General features: G+C 50.5%; 1 protein-coding gene across 3 annotated transcripts; it reads right to left on the bottom strand.

Annotated features, from left to right (window-relative positions):
- Positions 1-1,787: 1,787 nt before the first annotated feature.
- CHST1 (carbohydrate sulfotransferase 1) lies at positions 1,788-19,524 on the bottom strand. 3 transcript variants are annotated; one of them, XM_034769575.1, is made up of 2 exons: positions 5,833-6,290; positions 1,788-4,280 (listed from the first exon to the last, which is right to left on the bottom strand). In XM_034769575.1, the coding sequence occupies exon 2, from the start codon at positions 4,234-4,236 to the stop codon at positions 2,977-2,979; it is 1,260 nt and encodes a 419-aa protein (XP_034625466.1). In that variant the 5' UTR covers positions 4,237-4,280; positions 5,833-6,290; the 3' UTR covers positions 1,788-2,976. The 3 variants fall into 3 exon arrangements, with proteins under 3 accessions (XP_034625466.1, XP_034625464.1, XP_034625465.1); XM_034769573.1 differs by lacking the exon at positions 5,833-6,290 and adding an exon at positions 18,608-19,524 and having other exon boundaries at positions 1,789-4,280; XM_034769574.1 differs by having other exon boundaries at positions 1,789-4,280; positions 5,155-6,290.
- Between the last annotated feature and the right edge of the window lie 4,323 nt (positions 19,525-23,847).

Below are 23,847 nucleotides of genomic sequence, written 5' to 3'. Positions count from 1 at the left end.
ATGGAAACTCAGCTGTCATGCCTAGGACCCATGTGTCAGGGCACCAAACAGTGTTGAATCTCTCTCCCTGCTTACACTAGAACGTGGTTTTCAAATGTGATTCCAAAGCCGTTTTGCCCCAGCTACACTAATTGGTCAAACTGTTGGAAACCAAAAGAAGTATTTAAAGCTGGTTCCTAATACTGGTTTAAAACTCCCGTGTAGTTGGGGCTTTTGTCCAAGGTTTTGTTCAGAGCCAGGTGGGGCATCAAAACTAAACTAAACTCCAAAGGCCACTGTTTCAGGCTATATCTACTGGAGAATGGGAGTTTCTGTCTTTAGGACTGGCTGTTTCTTATCAAGATTTACCCAAATGCCCCTCTTCCCAGCTAAAGCCTTTCGAAGGTGAGGAGAAGGCAAAGCCCTTGTCTCCACAGCAGCATGCTCATCATCTCTGGAGAACAGGACTGCTTGATTTCTCTGTATAGCTCTCTGGGCCACAGGGGCCCTGATGAGCTCAGCCCAACGGCACCTCTGCAGCCGAACAATACATGGCCTTCTTTCCCCTGCCTGTGTTTGGTGTGTAATCTACTAATGAGAGGGTGACCAACAGGCAATTCTGGGGGCTTGCAGCTCCCCTCATCTCTGGTATGGAGATTCAGCCCACAGAGACAACTCATCCCAGGATTAGCTGGGGATGAGGCATCACAGGCTGGGACCTACCATCTCTGCAAGGCTGTATTAGATGAAAGCAGCTGCAGTCTTGGTGCTCCGAGCAGTTACCAGATGTAGCCCATGGTTAAGGCCGGCAATGAGCGAGGGCCAGCTGTGGTAGTGATTGTTGCAGGTCTCTCTCCCATCCCCTCTCACTGAGTCAAGGCTGCCAGTCCCGCTCGCTGCAGCCAGTTCAGATGATTTATAAGGTGCCACTTCTCTCCCTGCAAACCCTGAGGAGAGGCCACCAAACTCATTTTTCTGCTGACCTTTTACAGCCATTCCCAGTTAAAATGAGTTTTCATCTTCCAGGTTGGGCCAGTTTGCAAAATGCGGCCAGCGAGATGAGCTCAGGCAGCTGCAGCAGACGTTCCTGCCCTTCTAAAGGCCCGTAAAAGAGAGTTTAATAGCGAATCCGTGCAGCCTCCCACCCCCTTCCCACTCCTCCTTCCTTCCTTGGCTTTTAAGTGAGCAGAAAGCAGGCAGCTCCTGCTGGTGGGTTTTTTTTCTGTCTTTGTGCACAGCAACTGCAGTTTCCCAGCTCAGCTCCACTGCCTGCTAAGAGCTCAGTCACAAATCAAGTAGAAAGTGCCCCTTAGGATGACCTCTCTCTTCCCTTCCCCCCAAGAGAACCCCTGAACCAGGTGCTCCATTGTCCGGTGGAGCTCTCCTACAGGTGAGTCCCCATGCCTGCTACAAGGACAAGAGATGGAGTGCTCCAGTGGATAAGGGGATGGACTTGGGATCCAGGAGATCTGGCTTCTTGCTCTTCCGCTCACTGGTTGTGTGATGTTGGGTGAGACACTTGGCTTTTCTGTGCCTCTGTTTCCCTCCCACCCTTAAGCTGGCTTCTTTATTTAGACTGTAGGCGCTCCAGGGCCGCAGCTGTCTCTTGCCATGTGTTTGTTTAGGCTCTAGCACAATGAGGCCTTGATCTAGTTGGGACACCCGCGGCTACTGTGACACAAATAAATCATAAGGATGAAAAATGTCCATTTTCCCTTCAATTTACAAACTGATCTTCAGCATTTTACCTGGACCTCCAGGGCAGGGCACCCTACTAACCCCTAATATTCTACAGCAAAGGCGTCAGACACTGGATTTTGGCTATGTTATTTTTAATGCCTTGGCCAGAGGCCATGTTGATTGGATCAGTACCTGGGCACGTGATTTCTCTCGGTGCAATACCCGGGCTGCTGGGCACGCTACATGGGCCCCCGTCAATGCTTCTGCCAAAAGATCCCCTCTAAGCAGGCCTCAGGCCAGAAGATGCTTTCAAATTATTATTATTTTACTGAACGAGCTGCATTTTTACACACTTTGAATACGAACATGCACACACCTGAGCGAGAGAGAGTGAATTGCAGCCAGTGGCAAATTCTGAAACCCCATTCCTTCCCCAGCGACGAATGAGTCTCCAGGGTCAGCCTAGCCCACTCGTGGCTTGCATCTCTGTACCCTGTCTCCCTCACCTTCATTCCCTTGTGCCATTCCTATGCTTTGAAGGGGACAGCTACATCCTACCCCACGGGGTGGGTCAGTCCTATTGATGCCAGGGGGAGTCATGTCATATTTATGCCCTAGCTGCATTTACTGAGCTCTTCCAGTTGAATTTCACCCCCCAGGAACGATCAGTTTCATTGCACTCTTTTATTTACAGAAAACACAGAGATAAAGCATTAATTTTGTTTGTTTGTTTTTAGCAAACCGCCCAATCAACTAAATTTTTTTTTTTTGGCACAAAGAAATGTCACAGGTGTTACCAAACAACCATGGATCAGCAACCGACTAACTGCCCAGCCCAATAACACGACTTAAACAAACAGACATATCGAAACGAGATTGAAAAACGAGGAGGTTATTCCACATTCAGCTAACAGCATAACCTGCTTGGAACCGGGAGGCAAGGGGAATTATGGTCAAGGGGACACCACCATTCATAAATTATATATATTTATCTCTTACATTGTAAAAGTAAACAGTGCAAAAGTACAGTACCCCAGGTACCCTTCGGTTTGGAAAACTTGAAGGTTGTTTTATACATTGTGTGTGTTTTGTAAACATTGTTACCCAGCCACAGTTCTAGCTCTTGCTCTGAGACACCCAATGCCCTTGCGTCCAAAGCGCACCGTGAGAGGAAGCAGCTTCCTCGCGTTAATGCCATTGAGATTCCCATTCAAGATTTAGTGCAAATTTTGGAGAGAGAGAGGGGGGAATAAAATAAAATCAAATAAGGCAACAATTAGAAACAGTCCATATCAAAAAGAGGGCACAATGCCTGGGTTACGAGAAGGGCAGGAAGTCCCTTTCTTCCACCAGGCTGATGGAGAGGTTCTTCAGCTCCTCCTCCGAGGCCGCCATTTTGTAGCCGAGCTGCGCCAGCACCTGCTGGCAGGCATTCTGAGTAAACTCCACAATCTCGTAGGAGAGGCGGAACCGCCATTTCTCTGCTGTCGCCGCCGAGTTCCGGACAGTCCCATACTTGTGTTTGGCCGAGGACCTGTCCCCTCTTGTGTTGTTTTGTATCCATCGCTCGACATTACTGTCCATGGGAATACCCAGGAAACCGTAAATCTCCTCAGTCTTTTTCATGGGATTTCTGGCCAGGTCTTCGTACCTTACCAGCATGTATTTGCCCTTAAGCCAAGGTGGTCGGTTTAGTCCAGTGGATACAGAGTTCAAGAAGTCCTCGCAGACCGTGGTGAGCTGGGTCACATCCAGGTTGTAGGGCTTCCTGCCAGTACCATCCCAGATCCTCCAAAGCCTGTAGGTGTCTCGGAAGGTCTCGCTCCTGGAAGCCAAGATACCTCTGGGGTCCCTCACCAGCTGTATAACCTTCAGGTTTAGTCTGGGATCCTCCACCAAGGCTCTGAGGTCACTGACCTCTGGCACCCGCACTGTTTTGATGGCCACATGCCCATGCTCTTTGCATGACTCAGTGGCCAATGTCAGGTTCAAGGTGCCACACTTTTTCACACAGTCCCCTTCCTCCAGGTGGATGTCAATTGGCCCCAGTGATTCACAAACTGGCAGCGAGCACAGGGCCTTGCTGGCCCCCCTGCGGAAGAGCCGGTCCGTTGTATGGTTTACCGGCTGGGGTTTGATGTAGTTCTCAAGAAAGTAGAGGTCACAGTCATAAAGGCTCCTCAGCAAGTCTCTGCTGGCGCCCAGCATGACCCTCCTGTCAGTGGTGCTCTTGCTCTGGGTCAGCTTTGGGATCAAGGTGTACTGGACATGGTACAGGGGCTCAAATAAATAGAAGACATCAAAGTGCTGGTTAAACAACTGTCCAACAAAAGAGGAGCCGCTCCTGGTGGTGGCCAGGATCAGGACATGCGTCTTTCTGGAGAGGTTATAAGCAAAGGTTGGGCTCTCGTCACATAGTCTGTCAGCCGACTCAGTCTCCTGGCTCAGGCTGCAGTTCATGGGATTGGGGACGGGGCAGCTGTGGAAGGACTTGGCTGTGAAGGTTCGGATCGCCGTGTATTGGATTGCGATGGATGCCAAGGCTAGTAGGAGGACAGCCTTCCAGGAACATTGCATGGCTGGTCACCTTCATGGAGCTTCTTTACAGGTTGTCTTAGTATCTGCAACACAAAGAGAGGTCACAAGTTGAGCAGGGAATATTGCTCAGGACCCTGGGTATTCCCTGCACTGAATGGAGCTCGGACTGTGAAATGACAAATGAGGCCAGTAAGCACTCTAGCAAGGTGAATATCAGCCATAACCGTATGGCTCAGGGAGTCATTCCCATGCTACGCACCTCCCCATCCTATCCCATCAAGATGAATGAACATTAAGGCACACCCTGTTAGCCTCAGAAGCCATATCCACAGAGAATTTCAACCCAGGAAATAGGGTCCTTCCTGCATGAAAGGCATGTAGAAAATGTATGGCTCTCAGCTCCCTCTGTGCCTGGCACCCGAGACTGTGGGAAGGAGGTGAGCAATGGCCCTGGCTACACTATGGACATACCTTCATGTACAGTCAGTCCAGGGGAGTTCATGGCAGCTGCGCAAACTCATGGACTCCAATAAACATAGGCTGTGTGCTGTGCAATGTATGTAAGTCAGATGTCACCCCATCAATCAAAGTCGCTAGCAGCCAGTCCTGGTAGGAGTGCAAGAACAGGGCGGGGGACCTAGAGACGGGATGAGTCCATCTTTCTGCCAGCTGGCAGTGCAGTAGAGTGACCAGTGTGTGCCAGCAAGTGCCTGTTCAGAGTGAGGCTAGTGACAGCACATTCACTTCTCTCTCCTAGAGCTGCCAAAGTCCCCACTGGCCAGGGTAGCTTGGTAAACCTGAGTCACGGTGCAGAGTCCAGATTCAAGGGATTTCAGCAAGCTGGATGGGCCTGACACAGCATTGTGGGCTTCCAGATCCAACATGCTTTTCTAACTGTCAACCCTACAAACCCAGCCTGGGATCTGACAATCAAGCAAGATTCTTGTCTTCTCGCACCTGTGATAATGGTTCTGCCGTCAGTTGCTGCTGTGCAATCCCACCACCTTCAGATCCTGTTCTCAGCTGGAGTCCCCATGAGCTGGAGCCAATTCTGTGCCTAGATACTATAATATTGGGCATATTAGAAACAACAGGCACACAGCACATGTTCTCTCCCTGTCTGGGCTATCAACAAAGACAGCACCACAGACCGAATGCAAGGCACTTTGCTAACATGTGGCAGAGCTCCTGGAGCTGGACATGTTCCTTTCACTGCCGGTGGGAGCTAGAGCCCAGAATGAGCAGCTCCCTAGAAACAGTTAGAAAAATGGATTGTGGCTGATGTGGGTGCAGGGCTCGAGGGCAGCCATGAGGCCACGTGCTCCAATACAGATGTGACAACAGGGTATATTTGCCAGGAGTGGAAGATGATTGATTGAGGCAGTGGAGGGACGTGGTTTTCCTGCTTCTGCACGCTGCAGCAAATAAAACTGCTGAAAGACGGGTTATGCTGAAGACCACTGACCTTCCCATATTGTGCCCTAAACACCACTGCTTCCAAGCCTGTGAGCATTCAAAGCAAGAAACATGGAGACTCAGCAATTAGTGCTAAAACCCTCAGCACCTTAGTGAGGCTTTCACTGAATGTACGTTCACAACAGCAGCTTTCAGCAAGAGCTGTCACTCCTTTGCTACCTGCAGAGCTGGGCCTGGGCCTCTTGGTGGAAGCAGAGCTCGGCAGGATCCCAGCCTGGTGTTGATGAGGGGAAGCAGCAATGTTTGAGCGCATGCGAAAGCCGGAGACGTTCAATGTCTGGGGTGGAGACAACTGTTCATAGAATCAAACTATTGGAAAACAAACAACATGAGAACCAACCTCCCACCATCCCTGCTGCCTCCTGCATTCAAATGGAGGGGGGCCCCAGCCCCACGCTACATCATCCTGCTGTCACAACCACAGTTATCTGCCCGGCAGCTTATTAATTCATTCTGCTTTATACTTTTTTTACAGTGATTTTCTCCTTGTTGGCATTGGGGGCAATGACTAGACACTCCTCCATATTGCAATAATAATAGCAAGCTCTTACACCTGTAGATCTCAAAGACCTTTACAAGGTGGTCAGTATAGTTATTTTACAGATGGGGAAACTGAGGCCCCGGGTAGGGTGACCAGATGTCCTGATTTTATAGGGACAGTCCCGATTTTTGGATCTTTTTCTTATATAGGCTCCTATTACCCCCACACCCCGTCCCGATTTTTCACACTTGCTGGCTGGTCACCCTAGCCCCGGGCAGCAAAGTGATTTGTCCAAGGTCACTCAACAGTCCAGTGGCAGAGTCAGAAATAGAACACACATCTCCTGAGTCCCAATCTAGTGCACTATCCCCTAGGGCACACGGTCTCCCTTACAACAGCTGATGATGACGATGACACCTCCTTCTAAGTTGTCTGGTGTTTTCAGCAGCTTGTGGCAGACTTTATAAGACACGGACAGGGCAAGACGCTGATCCGTCCCAGGAGAGTCTCAAAGGGAAACCTAGAAAGTCTGGCAAAAGGGGGTCAGTGGCAGAACCCAGTTCTGAAGGTGAGACAGGGTGTGCAAATGGCAGATGCAGTGAGGATGTGACACAGAGGCAAGAGCAAGCGAAAGGGGAGCACCATGAGCAAAGGATGGAGAAGCTGAAGAGTAGGAAGCGTTTCCTGGGGGTGAGAGGGGTGAGGCTGCAGCCCAGCCCCCTTGAACAGAAGGGGCGGAACCCTGTGACTGTGACCCATGTGGCCTGCTAGGCCCCCAAGCATTAGAAACAGGCGTTTAAAATATTGAAAATAACCTTTGAAGATTTAATATTTGAAAGTCCTGTTTAATGAGCTGGATAATATAGGCCCCTCCCCCTCTGCACCCCAGGGTGTCTGTGCTGGTTTGTTGTCTGAACTCACCAGCATCCGCTTGCTCCAGGGGCAGCCCAGCGTGCAGCTGCTGCTCACCCGTAACAGTACCCTGAGCTCAGCAAGGAGAAGAGCATGTACAGGGGCTGGAGCAGAAGGAAAGGGGGTGGGGGCCAGCCCTGGCCAGCAGCTGCCGCAGCTCCCCTGCTCTCCTATACACTATTCTCTCTCATAGCCTTGGCTGCAGCCTGCCACAAAGGGTTGGCCCAGCACGCGGCTTTCCTGCTGCCCGCAGGATACTCTGCTCATCTGCTCACTGGCAGAGCAGGTAAATTGGAGACAGCTGTGATGCAACTGATCCTATTCTTCTCTCTCATGAGTAGCTGTGAACCAGGCTCGGGGCACCTGCTCTCAGTGTATGGATGGGAGGGGGCATGTGTGCGTGCGCACGCGTTGCATTGCAATACGGCTATCTCTATGTACACTGGCATTTGTGTCCATATATGCACAAGGGTGTGTGCGCACACAACTAAGTGATCACACAACCAGATTCTCCTCCATCACTTTGGGGGATCCTATCCTATCCTCCCCTATCCCAGACTGCTTCCCAGGAGAGTTTGAAATCAAACTCAAATGGCTAATGCTAACTGCAGTGACCAAGCCAGTCCACCCTGGAGGGTAGCAATGTGGTTTAGACGCTTCCCAGCCTCAACCTTCCCACTACGAGCTTCCCCTGGGGATTCTGTTTTCCCTCCTGATTTAGTGCCTTACACATACATCTCACAGAATGTGCCTCCGTGTAGCTCTGTGCATTTGTAGCTGCAGCGCTGGGTGCATGTCTCCATCTGTGAATAAGGCTCTGCATGTGTCACATGCGTGTCTCTGTGTGACTATCTGTGTGCCTTTAGCCATGACACACACGGTTATGTATGTATGTAGGCCCCCATATGTGCTTGTGTGATCTGCACATTAACAATTAAATTTTGCAGTGATGGTGCTATAGAAGAACCATAGGCAGCTGGGTCTTTGCATGTACCAGTATCCGTGTCTCTGTGAGAGTATGGTGCATGCGCCTGCATGTTGCTGCCTGTGTATCCGTGTGTCTGCATATGCATCAGTGAGATGCCAGAGGACTTTGAGGTTCTAATCAAAGTGCTGACCAGTAACTTCAGGCAAAACCAATTTAATGGACCCAGACATTTTCAAATCACCCAGTGATATTAGTAGGTCCCTCTGAGGCTCTCCCCTTAGCCAATTCCTCCTCTTCTTTCCTCTCTTTTCTACACACAGACTCACTCGCTGATCCAGAGAAACAGCTCTGAGATTTCCCTGAATTAATCCATTGTTCCTGTACACCCAGCAGAGCAGGGAGGCCTGTTTCTCTCTCTCTCCTCTCTCTCTCTCACTCACACACACACACAGACACACTTTCTCTCCCTTCCTTCCTTCCTTCCTTCCCTCCCCCTTCCCTCCCCCTTGCCCCCCAAGCATGCTGGCCACTAAAACCCAGTACCGCTGGCTCCTCTAGGGCAAATGAAAGAAGCAGCTAAGGGATAACACTAGGTGGGGATTTCTGAGTTCTATCAGGGAGCTGAACTGGCCAGGCCAGCTTTAGTATGCAGGGCCTGTTCAACCACAAAGCTTCTGTGGCTTTAGCATATTAAAATTCCTGACAGGCCTGGAAAAGCACAAAGTTCCTGGTGATTTTCCCCCTGAGAGGTTTCTGCTGTTGGCGGCATGTGACACACCCATCACCCTGACGTGCCTGACTCTCAGGAGAGGCTGCGAGTGTCATTCACTCTGAAACACAACGGGGGTGGGAGATGGAGCCCAGCATAAACCCCCAGTGTTTTTACTCTTGATTTTATTTATCCAGCTCTCATAATCCTACATGAGGCTCAGGCATGTTTTTCTGGGGGTGGGATGACTTGGAGCATTGGGAATGGGGCAAGGCGCCTTTCACCACCATGTCAAATTCATCCCAACATAGGTGCTGGAACAATTGTTGAAGTGGGGGTGCTGAGAGCTATTACCATGTATTTGGTTGTTGGTACTACTTCAAGCCAGGGGTTCAAGCCAACCCCTAGTTCCAGCATCCCAGGCTGACCGTGACCACAAGTTCTTCCTCTCTGATGGCTGTTTGGTGGCCCCTAGAACAGAGGAATTGGTGGCTTTCAGTTCAACCCCCATTGGGCAGGTGTACATGATCCAAACCTGCACAATTACTAAATTGTGCTCTTCCTGACAGCCTGAGCAGAGGGGCCGAGGACTCTAAGGCAAGGCTGAGCCACACTGATGGGGCAGAGGGAAGTCTGCCCTTGTCCATATTGAACCTGTTCTGGGGCTAAACAGGAGGATCAGGTCTGGACCTAGCACCTTTCACCAGTGTTAAATATATACCACACTTTGTTTTAGTACAGGTTTCTGGGCTGCTGCCTGCCAGTGCCGTGCTGTGGCCTGGGAGCAGGAAGATGCAAGATGTATCCATTGGTGAGCCTACTATACACTAGCCTTGGCATATCAGTACCCATCTTGCATAGGGAGGGTGCCCCAGAGGGACCCAGGCACCAGTGTATCCATACAGGAAATCTCACAGCTTCTCTAGTGTCCTGTCGAACCCCCACCCACAGAGAATTCTTTTGGGCCCACCTATGTCTTACCACCTCTGGCTTCCTCCAACGCCTCCAATCACAGCTTTCACCTCTGCATGTTCTTCCCATGCTTCCCCAGCCACACGCCCATCGCACCGTCCCAGTTACTAAGGCTCATTGTTCACAATTAGGAGGGACGAAGAGCAAGACCCTGGTTTACTCTCTGCTCCTGGCCCTGTGGAAAGGGAGGCTCACACGCACACGGCTCTCAGGCACAGCAGCGTCGTTGCCAAACAGCTTCAGTTTTCTATGTGCAATATCCAAGCAGAGAACTCTCCATTCCCCTCTGGTGGCCACCAGTTCCACTGCGGCCTCCTAAAAGGCTCTGAACTTTCTTTCCTTTCTCCTGGACTATATTGGGGCAGGTGTGGCCTATGAGCTTGGAAAGTGCGGGATATACCATGCCAGCCACAGCCACACAGAGTGAAGCCAGGTGCTGAGTAAGCTTCCGGAGCCTAGATTCTGTCACTAAACCTGAATACTGATCTACAACCCATTCGGTTGGTCCATTCTCAGGTTCCCCAAACACACACACAGCTCTGCTGATACCCCTCACTCCTGACCTGCAGCACCCTTTGCTATTTCAGCTATGCCAGGTTGCACTGGGGAGAGGGGGAGAGATTTGTATGGACACACATGTGAGACCGAAAGCAAATCTGAAGCCCAACCTGGGCAGCACTCTAGGGGTGTGTGACCTGCCTGAATTGTGCCCGCTCTCTGCCCCCTTCATAGGTCTCAGCACCCGCCGGTCCGGCAGGCTGTTGCCCCTTGGCCTGCTGCAGACAGTGGAGAGCTGCTGGGGTGAGGCGTCCAGGATGCCTGATTTGCATTCTGAAAGAAAGTGTGAAGTGTCTTCCCTCCCTTTGCCCAGGGCCAGGCTCTCATGCCTCCCAGCAGCAGTGCTTGTCACAGCTACTTCAGCAAGAGAGCTGACCTCTCAGCATCAACAGCCCTATTGCATGCTATTGGGTCACTGTCAAATCTAGAACGAGCAACTTTCCATCAAGCCCAGCTCAGCGCAGCCAGAGAGAGGCGACTCCCAGCAGGGACCGGCACAGCACAATGCCTATCAGAGCTTCCCAAGTGGAAGGTAACTCCAAACCAGTTCAGTGCAGCTCCTAACAGCTGTATAAAAGAAACCCCTCTGCTCTCACTGAAATTGGCATCCTCTTAAGCAGAGATGCTTTCAAAATCTAAGGACTTGCCTGGGCATCCCAGCCCCCCTTCCCTCCTCCCCAGCAGGGTGAAGGTGGGGAGGGTCCACCTCCCAGTCCTGCACTTATTGGATTTAGTCTAACCCCAGGAAGGAGACCGGTGAGTCTGGGCTGCAGCTCCTCCAGATGCAGAGGTGGGATGGGAAGCAGTGAATGAGGAAAGGCAGGCAGCCCCCAGGAAGGCCAAGGGACACTCCCCTCTCCAAGTGGCTTGGCAAGGCTGTGACTGAGACGGCTCCTGGCCCCATTGCACTGCTGTTCCAGACAGTGCTAACCCAGTGGCAGCTGCTGGCAAGGGTGGGTATCATCTTCCATCCAGGCTTTTCCTGGCTTCCGCTTGCCAAACATAGAGCCTATAATCAGGCTGCTGTAACAAACGCCACCAGAGGGGGAGACAGACACACCCCAGCTCACTACACCTAACACACAGCACACCGCTGCAGGCACACATGCATGTGGTAGGGCTAGAATTTTCAGAAGGGCTCAGCCCCCACCCGTGCAGCCAGATTTTCAGAATTGCCCAGCTGCCATTTAAGCACCATAATCAGACGAGGTGGGCACATTGCACACTGAGCTCTTTTGGAAATCTGCCCATTGGTGTCACGGGGCAGCAGCTGGGGGCTGAGCACTTACAAGAACTTGCCCCATATTTAGGTGCCTAAATGGGAGCTGAGTTCTTTGGAAAATCCAGCTCCACTGGTGGGTGCCCAGAGCTTGGAAATCTAGCCTGCGCTCTTTTGAAAACGTGGCCCCACAGGTGCTGCTACGCTAGGTTTATTGGTCTAGAATTTCCTGCTCCCCCCAAAATGGTGATTCAAGGGCAGAAACGGGACTGGTGGGTGCCAGAATTGTACCCACTGTGTCCTGTGGACCTGCTCCAGGCAGACTTAGATGATGTGGTAGTAGAAATGCCAGCACCTTGTGTAACTTAGTGCTGCCACTGGTGGAGCTAAACTACTAGTTGCAGCAGTGTGAAATATAGCCATTTTTTTTTTAATGGAGATATCCCATCTCCTAGAACTGGAAGGGACCTTGAAAGGTCATCGAGTCCAGCCCCCTGCCTTCACTAGCAGGACCAAGTACTGATTTTGCCCCAGATCCTTAAGTGGTCCCCTCAGGGATTGAACTCACAACCCTGGGTTTAGGAGGCTAATACTCAAACCACTGCGCTATCCCTGCAAAGCCTTTTCCAGTCCTGGGAGCCCAAGGTGTAACCTCGCCAGGGTTCTCCAGCTCTGGAAGGCACAGCTTTCCAGGACCTCCCTCCCTGCACCCTCGTACACAGCCCCCTCCCCCCCAGCAGACTACTGTCCCCACCCTTCCTGGCTTTACACACCCTATCTCAAAGCCACCCTCCTTCCAGCTGAAGGAGATGGGGCTGTTTGGAACTGTTCGGTGCTGGAGCTATAGACCCAGGGTTTCCCCTGGGTAGGTGGAGCTCAAGGCTCTATCTCTACCCAGCTGTGGAAGGAGATAATGGGGTGGGGGAGTACAGAGAGCTGTCCCCACCACCTGAGCCTGTATGCTCCCATTGTCCTCTTTATATGTGAGTTGTTTTTACACCTGACAGTGCTATGCATGGGCTGCATTGCCTCAATACACCAGCTACAAGCAGGGAGGAGTGACCTTTCATGTGCCGGGAGCGCCCAGCACGGGGACTTGAACTCTGCCCTTCCTTGTCCTTTGTTCATGACCCTCATTTGCCAGTGCCTGCCACTACTACCAGGAAGGGCTCTAGGCTAATTCAGTGTTGCCAACTCTTGTGATTTTTTTGCAAGTGAGAGGATTTTTGCAACGGCTGGATCCCATCTTGTGGTGAGGAGGGAAGCTCCTGCCCACATGGGAATTTCACCCCTGCCTGTGGGAAACCCCTTCTGATTGGTCCCCTGCCCCACTGACCCACCTCCTGAGGAAGAGCATCCTATCAGTGCAGCTGCAGGAAGCAGGCAGAGCTCACTGCTTCCTCCCCACCCCTCAAGAGCCCACACCAGTCTCACCAGAGAGGAGGAGGGAGAAGAAAGATCCCAACAGCTCAGGGAGGCTCTGCTCCCCTCTCCTCTGCATCAGTGCCATACCCAGCCTGGAAGAGGGAGAAAGACCTAGCTGCAGCCCACCACCGTCATGCCTGGAAAGAGAGAATGAAGAACCCCACAAGCTGCAGGAGGAGTAGAGGTGAGGCTGGGGTTGCACAGACAACCAGAACTAACATCTGGGCAGAACTGATGCAGGGACTGAGGGGACAGGATTGATTCAGAGGCTGGGTAGACAGAATAAATTGTTGGGCAGAGGACAGGCAGATGTGGGGGTGAGAGTGCCTGCACAGGGGGCCAGAAATCACCTTGTCCAGTAAATTTGGGAGAGTGGGCATTGCTAATAGTGAATTCAAAAATCAAATGACAGGTCAAAAACAATACATTTTTTTAAAATCATCATTTTGGGGCCAATCTCATTATTTTGTGGGCCGGAATCCTGATTTTTGAACCTTTGGGGTTGGCATTCCTTCCCCTTGACCTCTGAACACTGTCTGTGATCACTTCCGGCCCATGCTGTCCCCAGGATGCCATGCAATGACCAATGGAATGGTGCCAATTGTAGCAGGATGCTCCCAGCCATTCTTGGCACTGGGATATGGAGAGTGTCAATTTTAAAAACAAAATTCCAGAGGGGCTGCTCCAGTCTCCCCTCCCCACCCCAGATTCCCACTGCCTCATAGGAAGAGGGTTAAAGGCAGTGAAACACCCATGAAAGGAGGCAAAGGTGGGTGCAAATACCTGCATCCACCTCTCCTGGCTGGCACAGCTACCCTGCTGACAGTGCAGGCAGAAAGCCAGCCTGACAATCCAGGAGCATTAGAGATAAGCGCAGTGAATTAACCTGAATGGTATAAGTGAATTACCCTCAAACTGAGCAACAAGTGTGGCTGGACACCGCAAAGCCCCTGGGACGGCGTCCCTGAGCGAGGGATTCTCTTAACAAGTTTGATGCTACTGACTTGCTTTTATAGCTCCATAATGGGAGTGCACAGCTGTATGCTCTGATCATGGCTGATCTTACAAGCTAAGCAGGTTACATCTGGTCAGTAGAAAACGCAAGCTGCTGCAGTGATTGGTGTAGGGGATATTCCGCTCTCTGAATCTGCTGGGCCCAACGTTCCAGCCTGGTACTAAGAGGTGCTGTGCAGCTGGAGGTGCTGTCAAATCTCTTGTGGTCATTCAAGAGCTCATGTCACTTCTTTGAAGCTGGGGTGTGTCTCCCATCCATCATCTGATCCAATCCCAATGCAAGTTAGTCCATTCTGCTGCCCTAAATTCCCTCTGTAGCTTTGACTGAATACAGGAATCTTTTTTTCCCCCTGCCCTAAAAGGTTGTGTAGTATTGCTGTGCAGATGCCTTACTTGTTGCTCCTCCCAAAAGGTGGCTGCACCCAGTGCAAGTGAAGTAATTCCTATGGTCTGTAAAGTACTTTTGGATTCCTCTGGAGTGGCATATGCTTTAAAATGGAAGGTGTTAATAATAATAATTATGTATTATCGTTGCTGTTAGGAAGTTTACTGATGCTCCTGAGGGTTATGTTTTGTGGTTGCTCACTCCTCTTTTGGTGTGTCGCTGAGGCTGCTCACCTCTCTCTCCCTCACTATTTCATGCTCTTGGCTTTGCTAGCCGGATTTGGGTGCCCCAGCCTCTTTCAGCAGCTCCTGCCTTCCCATCTATGCAATCTCTGTGAAATGAGGGGCTGTATTGAGGCCCGGCTCACTGGTGAAAATAGGGCTAGCGGGGAGAGGAGATGAGGGGGAAGGAGAAGATTCAGACAGCCAGCAGGGCGGAGAGGGACCGTGCCGTTAGGGCAAAGGGTTGGAAGCCAGAGGCACCTGAAGGCAGTGGAGGTGCCACATCACACCATGCGCAGCCCTACTGAGAGCTAAAGTAAAAGCCAGCCACCTTGCTGACAGCCTGTTGCTGTGGCTGAGAGAAGGAGTGAAGCAGGAGCCCTTCATTCCTATCCAGTAGAGCCCTGCACTGCTCCCACCACAGTGGGTCTGGATGGGGGCTGACCCCTCTCTGCAGGTGTGCAATGCTGCCACCAAACATTGTGTCTACCCCCAAAACTGATTACAATGAACAAGTCTGTTTCCATGGAAACCATACAGTGACTCAGGACTTTGGGACCAGCTTAGAACATGATTGTGAATATCAAATGCTCATGGAGATTTAGGGTCCTGTAGTCTAAGAACGAAAGGGACAGCAGCAGATGGACTGCAGTGCCGACACCCCCCTGGCAGGCAGTTACGTACACACACTTACACAGATACACAGGGCGGTGCACACGCACAGCCATATCAAATCCACTCCATGAGTCTACAGCCTCGAGCCAAACCCCTTCCACTGACACTGGCGTTACTGCAGCAGTTGGGAGTCATTACTGAAGTAGGCTTCTCTGGGGGCACACACCCAAAAAACCAGACCTGCCCCAAGGCCTAGCCACCCTTGTGCACAGGTGCCACACCCACCCGTACCAACCATTATGCACTTGCTGCAGTTCCCTTTACCTTTTACACAATCTTAGCCCAGCTGCCCTACCCCTGACCCTGTAACTAAGAATAATTCAGTAGCACTGTCTCATCATAGCACCTTCCATCCCTGGAGCCCACCATGCTCTCCGGGCAGGGTGAATGGTTACTATCCCTATTTTGCAGAGAGGGAAGCAGAGACATGGAGAGACCAGCAGTGCCTCTTCGAGGCACTGGCTGGTTAACAGGCCAGCCAGACTCTCACTTCGCAGGGCTGTTTCTGCAGGAGCTCACAGCCCAGCCACAGCAATGAAGTTGCAGGATTGCAAAACAAAGCCCAGTGGGGACCAGCAGGCTCTGGCTCTACTGCTTCTTGACACCCCGTGATTGAGGAATGACTTTGTTTCTTAAAACAAACTGTTGAGGCCATTCAGGCAGGGGAGACAGGGTCTTGATGGGGTTTAATGCCGAGCATTTGGCTCAGTTACAGTGACTTATTCAGATTTGAGTCTCTGGAAATCTGTAGGGCCATTGGGGTGAGATGCGGCCACCTGGGATGCCTCTGATGGAGCTGTTAGTATCTCCCTCTATAAGCTGTGCCACACACTGCTCCACAGGAGCAAAGGGGGATCAAACTGGGAAAGCTGGTCTTAAAATAACAGGAAGGAGCCATTTCCTACCCACCCCTTACTAATGGCAGACACCCACCGCTAGGTACTGCAGTGGACCCAGGCATGTGCACTATCTGTCCCGGCACCTAAGCACAGCAAGGCCAGTCAAAATGGAAGTGGGGAGGGGTCCAGTATTGCCATGGAATAGTCTTGCCGCTTCTTTAGTCCTGTAGGAATACAGCTTCTCTACAAATCCCAGCAGGGTCAACGCACCCTTCATTTTCCTGACGAGCTAAGGTGAGCACTTCAAATGGGACCTTAAAAGCTGAGGACCTGTCTGTTCTGCATGAAAGATCCCATGGTACCTTTCCTAAGGGTAGGGCGTCCCTGCTCTAAACCTTTCTGACTCTTACGTGGTGTGTTGTTCATCCACCAAGCTGCCTCCTCCACCCCAGAGGTGGCTGTGGGATCCTTTAGGATGAAAGGCACCATCAGAATGTGCAGTAGGACAATGTGCCCTCCCCTCTCCCCCATTGAAATCCTCCATGGTGATTTCTGATTGTGATTTTTTTGTTTATTTATTTTATTTTAGAGCCTTATTTTTGCTGGCACCGGCATTTTGAGCTAATTAATTGTTGGCAACAAACTCCAGCCCCAGCCAACCCAAATGTTTTCCTATCACAACAATCAACCTGTATCTAGTTATCCCTCTGCACAGCATCTACCTTTCAGTCTGTAACTGTCTGGCTATGCCTAGTACAGCTTCTCCTGGCTTCCATCTTCCTCTGAACTGTCTTCCAGCCCATTCTGTCAATTCACGCCAGGAGCTTCTCTGGCTATTTGAAAGCTCATTATAACCTCCTTACAGCAACTCCCTCTTTCTATCTGTCTGTCCCATGACCAACTTGTTCATAGGGGCATCATTTCATTATATTTCAATGGGTGGTGCTTTCATCCCAGCAGTTCTCATCTCCTCTCTGGGACCCCCCCATGAAGTAAGAAAGCATTATTATCCCCATTTTACAGATGGGAAACTGAGGCCTGGAGAAGCTAAGTGACTTGCCCAGGCTCACACAGGTAGTTCAGGGCATAGCAGGGACTAGAACCTGGATCTCCACTGAGCCATCCCTCCTCCCCCTGCTTCCCCTTTTCATTAAATATCTGGATCCTTCAAAAGCCCAACCCCTTAACTATTCAGCATTCCTGTATGGAATCTCCATTATAAAAAGTCCCTTGGTTTACATTAGGCTGGGTATTGGTGAGAACTCAATCCCCTTGCCCCTCACCTGTTTCAGGTAGTTCAGACCAGCTTGGGACTAAAGGATGCTCCAGCATCCAGTTATATAAGCAACTGATTGTTTCCAGCCTCTAAAGTCCTTCCAAGAGCTACAAATACCCAAGCAAACCAGACCAGGCTGCACAAAGGGACAGGGAGTCTGGCCTCCTGGTGGCATTAGGGAAATTATTCCAAGCAATGGTGATCATTTATAAAGAAAAGGAAGTTTTCACTGACGCTCATTTCTACCGCCAGGTTTTGATCAAGAGGTTGCTAAAACCCACTTGTAATTGCTTCCCCTTTTGCCCCAGAGGGAGCTCCTAAGGGATCATATCCCAGGACTGGCGCCATTGTGGATCTGTGAATAGAGGAAATCCAAATCTGGCAGGAGAAGGGCCACTCTGGTCTGTGCAGAGAGAATGGCTGGAGAAATGACTCCGCCTAGGCACACCAGGTGATTTTTCATTCCCCTGGAAAGTTGTGGCAGGTAACGCTAAGGAAAGGGTTGCAAGGGCAGGAGAGTAGGAAAGTAGCAGACACCCCATCACCTCTGGGGCAGGTAGGAAGAAGGAAGTAGCCAACGGGGCATTCCCATGGAGCCCTGCCCTGTGCTTGGTATGGCTGGGGAATAGGAAATCTTCCTACCCTGCCGCCCCATGCCTTTTGTCTTGGGAAGAAACAGCACAGCTCAAGTGCCCAGTATTTTTGCACAAGGAAAGATCAGCTCCATGGGAGTCTGAAGCCTTCTGCCCTGTGTGTCCTCAATGCAGCCTCCCAGCTCAGCACAAGGCTGGAACTTTCTAGCATTTTTGGTACAGTTGCTAGCGTTATTAAGGGTGATAAGTAAAGCCCCCTAAGCACCCAGCACTGAGCCGCCTCACTGCCCTGACTGGGAATCATCCACCATACGCTGATGCCACCCTGTTAAATTGGTATCATCCCCATTCCTCTCGCCTCAATGGGAATCGCCTCCCCATCCCTTTGCTAAGGGATTTCTTCCTCTGAAATACCTGGACATGGCCTGTGACAGGCCACTGGCTGGGTGGACACCCCGGTCTGAGCCAGCAAAGCAAATCCCATATTCCAGTGCAGTTTCCCTCCTGCAAACATGGGGATCAGCCCTTGCTCCCACCGTACGCCCCCCCCCCCAAATGGGGGCTCAGTCCTGGCCCCCAGGCATCGCCCCCACCCACCGTTGCTGGCTCTCCTGGGAGGAGCAGCCGGTGAGCTCTTCTCCGCTGCCCGGGAAGGAGGGGGTCGCACATCCGTGCCCAGCCCGCCCCTGCAGGAGCCTGAGCGGCCGGGTTCGCCCCCATCACCTACCTGGGGATGAAGTGCGGAGCCGCTCCGGGCGCAGCGGCAGGAACTCCCCGCAGCTCATTGAGCCAGGGCGGCTGCTGGCCCCGTCCTCTAGCCGCAGTTCAGGCTCCCTCCGTCCCGGCCAGCAGCGGCGGCAGCATCTTCCTGGCAGGCTGAGCCCTCACTGGCCCCTCTGCATGGCCCAGGGGGCAGGCAGGAGAGCCGCACAGCTCGGCTCCCTCCGGGGGTCCCTGCTGCACTGCCCCCTCCTGCTGCAGCCAAGGGGAACAGCTTCTACAGAGCTAGGCACAAGTTGCCCCCCCTTCCCTGGGAGCTGGGGGGGGGACCAGCCTCCCCCAGTCACTGAGAGAGAGAGCCAGGCACCTGGGGGGCGCTTCAGCAGGGGCGGCAATGGGGACTCATGCCTGTAACAAGCGAGGGAAATCCTTCTGCTGCCTGTGCGGAGACCGCAGGGAAAGCAGCAACCAAGGCATGGGGTGCAGGTCCCAGTGTCCACGCCCCTCCAGCTCAGCTCCCCTTGCAGCCCCCGAGTCCCTCTTCTAGCACGCACAGTCCAGGATGTGAGAGCAGAGCCTCTCTCTCTTTCCCTCCTTGCACAGCTTTTCTCAGGCTGGCAGCTGCTCTGGGCTTGAGCTACAACTGCACAACAAGCAGCCTGCTCAGCAGAGCCAAATATGCAGCCAGCCCCCCTCTCTCGCTCTGTCATCATCCCCACCCCTCTCTAGGGTTAGTGCACAGCCCATGCTCTGCACTGCCTCAGTAGGTGAAACATCCCCGTTCCAAATCTCTAGTCTGGCTTCCTTCCTTCTACTTTCAATGGAGATTGGCAGCAGGAGAGCCAGTCGATTCTGCCTAGGGTAAGTCAGTGGCACTAGACCTCAGCATTAGCTGCTTTGTTCTGCCCAACCAGCAGAGAACTTTTATGCTTCCAGATAAGTCTTCTCTCCGTCTTAAAGGGGCCAACCCCCTAAAGATCTTCATGCTCCGTTTATATAAAAAAATCACTCATTGCTGTTTCTGGACAGTAGCGAACTAAATGAGGAAAGCCGCTCCTAGGTGGGGGGGATGGAAGAACAGTAACCCGGTCCTGCTTGTAAGCATAGGCAGCCAACAAGACAGACTGGGCTGTGAATTTGTAATGTGACCGAACATCCATTAGGGGTTAAGCTGAGACTCACTCAGGTCTCCAACTGTGAACTGACAGAGCATCATTTCACCACTCCACTTGCTTGCCTCAGGCCAGATTGCTGGCTTCTGAATGGCTGATGAGGCTGGTTTTAATTTTTTAAAAATTTATTTTGTAACAATTACCTGTGTTAGGAATGCCTCGGGTTCTGTGACTCCTGGGATCTTAGTAGCTCTGCTGCAGCTAGGGATCAGTAGTCTGAGAAGAGACTTACAGTATCATTTAAAATGAAAGAATAATTAAAAATCAGACAGAAAGATGCCATCATGACAGTCTAGGGGCCCCGAGTGAGGGTCAGGAAATGCAGCTCCCATTTGAATGCAGGGAAAAGTAGGGACTTTCAAAGCTGCTCTAAGTCCCATTTTTACAGTATTTTTTGGTTTATTTCAAAGTGTCCCAACTAAATTACCTAAAATAGGTCAGAAGTTTCCTTCCAACAACTTTGAATGTTTCCTTTTTGCCCTGCATTGCTGATCTGCAGTTTCTGTGCCCTAACCTACATCGTCAGACGAGGCCTAATTTTAAATGGCAACTTCCAATGGGACACTGTTGATCATTCTGGAGCCAGTACGGTGAACGTTCCTTTTTTATGTATCCCATCTTATTTAGTATTTGTTTATGGATGGTCTGAGATGTTATAAAGAATCACAGCAGTTTTCCTTTAACACTAATTTTAGAAATACTCAACTCCTAACGACACTCGGGTTTGCTGGAAGCTGTCTCTCCAGTTCAGGGATTGCTAAATTTCCACCTCGAACTCTAGAATTCACAAAATGTAACTAAGGATTCATGGTATTTGAATGTTAATAAGAAGCTCAGAAATGTTCCGTTCCCGTTAGCAGCCTGCAGAGTGGTAACCAGGGTAGGAGGAACAGTGGATTCTAAGTCCATTCTCAGGAATTGTATCAATAAAAAGAGACATTCCTGGAAGTGCTGGAATCCTAACATTCCAGAGCTGCAATGCGGAATTCAAGGTTACCAGGCTCTTAATTCAAGTCCCATGAACCATAATTTGGGAATATCAAAATCTTCACCTGTATCTTTGGCATTTCAGGATCTAATCTCCAACTTTGGGAATATCAGGGTCTTAAAGCTGATGTCTAAAGTTCTCTAACCTTTTGTTCCTATTTTTTTTAAATATCACATCAATACTAGTCCCTTAATCTAATTGCAGAAAACTTTGGAAAGGGACTATGTCCTCATTCTTTCAGTGGCTGGACATCCAATGGCCACTTCAAAGGGTTTGTTTGTTTGTTTGTTTATTGTGCAATTATTGCTTTTTAATATCACACCTCTGTCCATAGCAGCAGCATCTAGTGCCATTCATGTCATTTATTACATCGTCCACTGTTAGACTGGTGGCCTCTTGTTTGATTTAAGGTCTCCCTTCTCTCATTTACCTGGATCTTAGCGAGGACATTTACAAGATAACACCAGTCGCTGTGTTCAAAACTCCTGTCTTCCCTGAACTTCACCCAAGCTCCTAGAAACACCAGTACTTCTGGAAACAAGAAAACAATATTGGCACAATAGCCCTTGGCACATCATTGTCTCAGATAAAAATACTCCACCTGGGATAGGAGGAGGTCTGCATGCTCCCCTAGGATTTCCACGGTGCTATCAAGCACTGACTCAGGACCCAGTGACTAAAGCTTTCCCTTTGGACATACACGCTATGCAGACACCTGAGCAAGAGACAATGCCAGCCCCAGCTGGGGAACCTAAGTGAGCCAGTGCAGTTACCTGATCCATTCACTGTGCTGTGGAAAGACGCAAATCTCTCCATAGTTAAAGTTGAAACAAACCTGCTGCTGTAAGGCCAGTTTTGACCTACCGCCTCTTCTGAACCAAAATGAAATCAAGCCACTTGACACTACACAAGTTCATTCCTATGACAGGGCAGAATTTTTCTGAAGGTATGAGGCAAATTGGTATTTGGGAGAGTGAGGGTTTAAAACTGAGATGATCTTCTTTCTTGGACCTGTTTCTATTTTCTTAAGCTCATTTAAACTCCGTTATTTGGCCCAAAAGCTCCACGTTTGGTTAGTCAGTTGGTCTCAGCAAGGACTGGTGGCTTTTGCTAGTTTGGGAGAGTTTTGTGGAGCAATATTATTAAGGACATTGCTGTGTGATGAACCCTGCTAGGTCTATGAATATTTTTTCTGAATGTCACATACCACTCCCCGCCCTGCACTGAAGCAGGCAGCCACCATGGCCATGTCTGCATAGATATTTTGGACATGTTTAATCTCCATTGTTCCCTCTAACTTAACATGCTTTGTGCCTGAACACAACAGTGCCTTAGTTGTGTTGAGGTCATGCTATACATTGTGTCAGGTGCTCCAGGGCTGAGGTTCAATTGTGCCAGCTCGGTTGTGCTGAGGCCCATGTGAATGGAGGTTACAGCAAACAATGTGATCTAGACTTCACAGACTCTTTCACACTGCAAAAATGCCCTCTGTGTGGATCTCCTTAACCTCCTCTGCCCAGGGATCAATCCAGCCAGACAACTATATAATGTTCCCAGCACAACCACAAGGGCCCCAGCTGTGAGCTGCTTCCACAACAACCATCTTCTTTTGATGGCTGCTCAGTAAACCTGTTCCTGATCCATCTGAGCCACATTTGAGCCGTCTCTACCACATATAGCACAACTCTATTGTACAGACCGATAGCTGCTATAGTACAGATCAGTACTACATAGCTCTGTACAGACCAGCTGTATTTCACAGATCTAAAACAGATGTCTATATTAGTGGTATATTAAAGATATATGTTCTAGATCTACAGTGTGTGATGGAGAGGAGCTATGAGCAGGCTTCCATCTGGCCTGTGGCCACATCAGGTCTCCAATTGCTTTCTGGGCCAAGACATTGGAAGTGCAGGAACCAAAAGATCTATGGCAGGATTTCAAGGCATCTTGCCAAGCTCGGCATTAACTAGACCAGGAACCAGTGCCAGCAGAAAATCCAGGGTCTGAAGGCAGCCATTGATGATAACAGAAGTCTGGGAGGGCACCTGTATGTTATCCATTCTTTCAAGAAATAGAGCCAATACCCTAACTAGAGACTGCCCAAGTATGAGAGCAAAAGACTTAATGGACACCTCCACAGCAATCGCATCAATATGGGTAGGCAGGACAGTAACCGTGAGCCTGGTGAGTCCCAGACCACCCCTCCAAGCCTAGATGAGTCCCACCTTCTGAGACCCTGGAAGCTGAGAAGAAGAACTTGAGTCTCAGGACCTGGAAGAACTGGAGTCTCAGGATGTGTCTCGGGGTCTCTAGTCACTGGGAGGTATAAAGAGCTAAGATAACCTCTCCATGAAGCTGCCTGCCTCTCTTGGTGGAGAGGTGTGGAATGCAGCACTGGAATATGAAAGTGTAAATAGAAGTATCCATTTGTCCCTTTCCTATGTAGAAAATGTCTCGGATTATGTTTCCATGGCCACTAATACGAAACTTTGGCTTTTCCTTTTACTTCCAATGCTGGTTCCAGCCTCCTTCAAAAAGAGCCAGGCAACCACTGGCCAGGTCTGTCAACCTTAAGTCTGAGAGAAAAAGACAAATAAAGCAGGACAGTCTTCTGGACCTTCAGAGGGACATTAGCCAGAAGTATGACCATTGCCATCAGCTGGAATTTGAAAACAATGAGGCTGCAGGCTGAACCCCAACAGGAAAACAAGGAGGCCATGGCTGAATGCACTCAGCATGACAGGAACATGCTAAAGGGAGACAGGGAACGCCAAAGACAAATGGCTATACGTGGTCTACCTTAATCTGTTGCCTATCCAGAACACTACCATGTGCTCCAGAATATGCAGATCTCTAGTGGTTGGGGTGGACACCTCAGCAATAGCAACCTGTCTCAACCTTACCTTTTGCACCCTACTCAATGCGCAGAAGAGGTGAAGAGAACAAAGATGCAGTTCCACTACCGCTGGGGTCTTGCGCCGTGGCTCATGTCCCAGAATTCTGAACTCGCTGTACGTATTTTAGGGCAAACACACTCTATTTATACAAAGTTGTAGCATTATGTAGTTTATTTAAAAGGTTATG

Source organism: Trachemys scripta, chromosome 4 (assembly GCF_013100865.1).
Source record: "Trachemys scripta elegans isolate TJP31775 chromosome 4, CAS_Tse_1.0, whole genome shotgun sequence".
In the NCBI taxonomy this organism is placed as follows: Eukaryota; Metazoa; Chordata; order Testudines; family Emydidae; genus Trachemys; species Trachemys scripta.
Note: the sequence above shows the minus strand (reverse complement) of the source record. Positions and strands in the feature narration are given on the sequence as shown.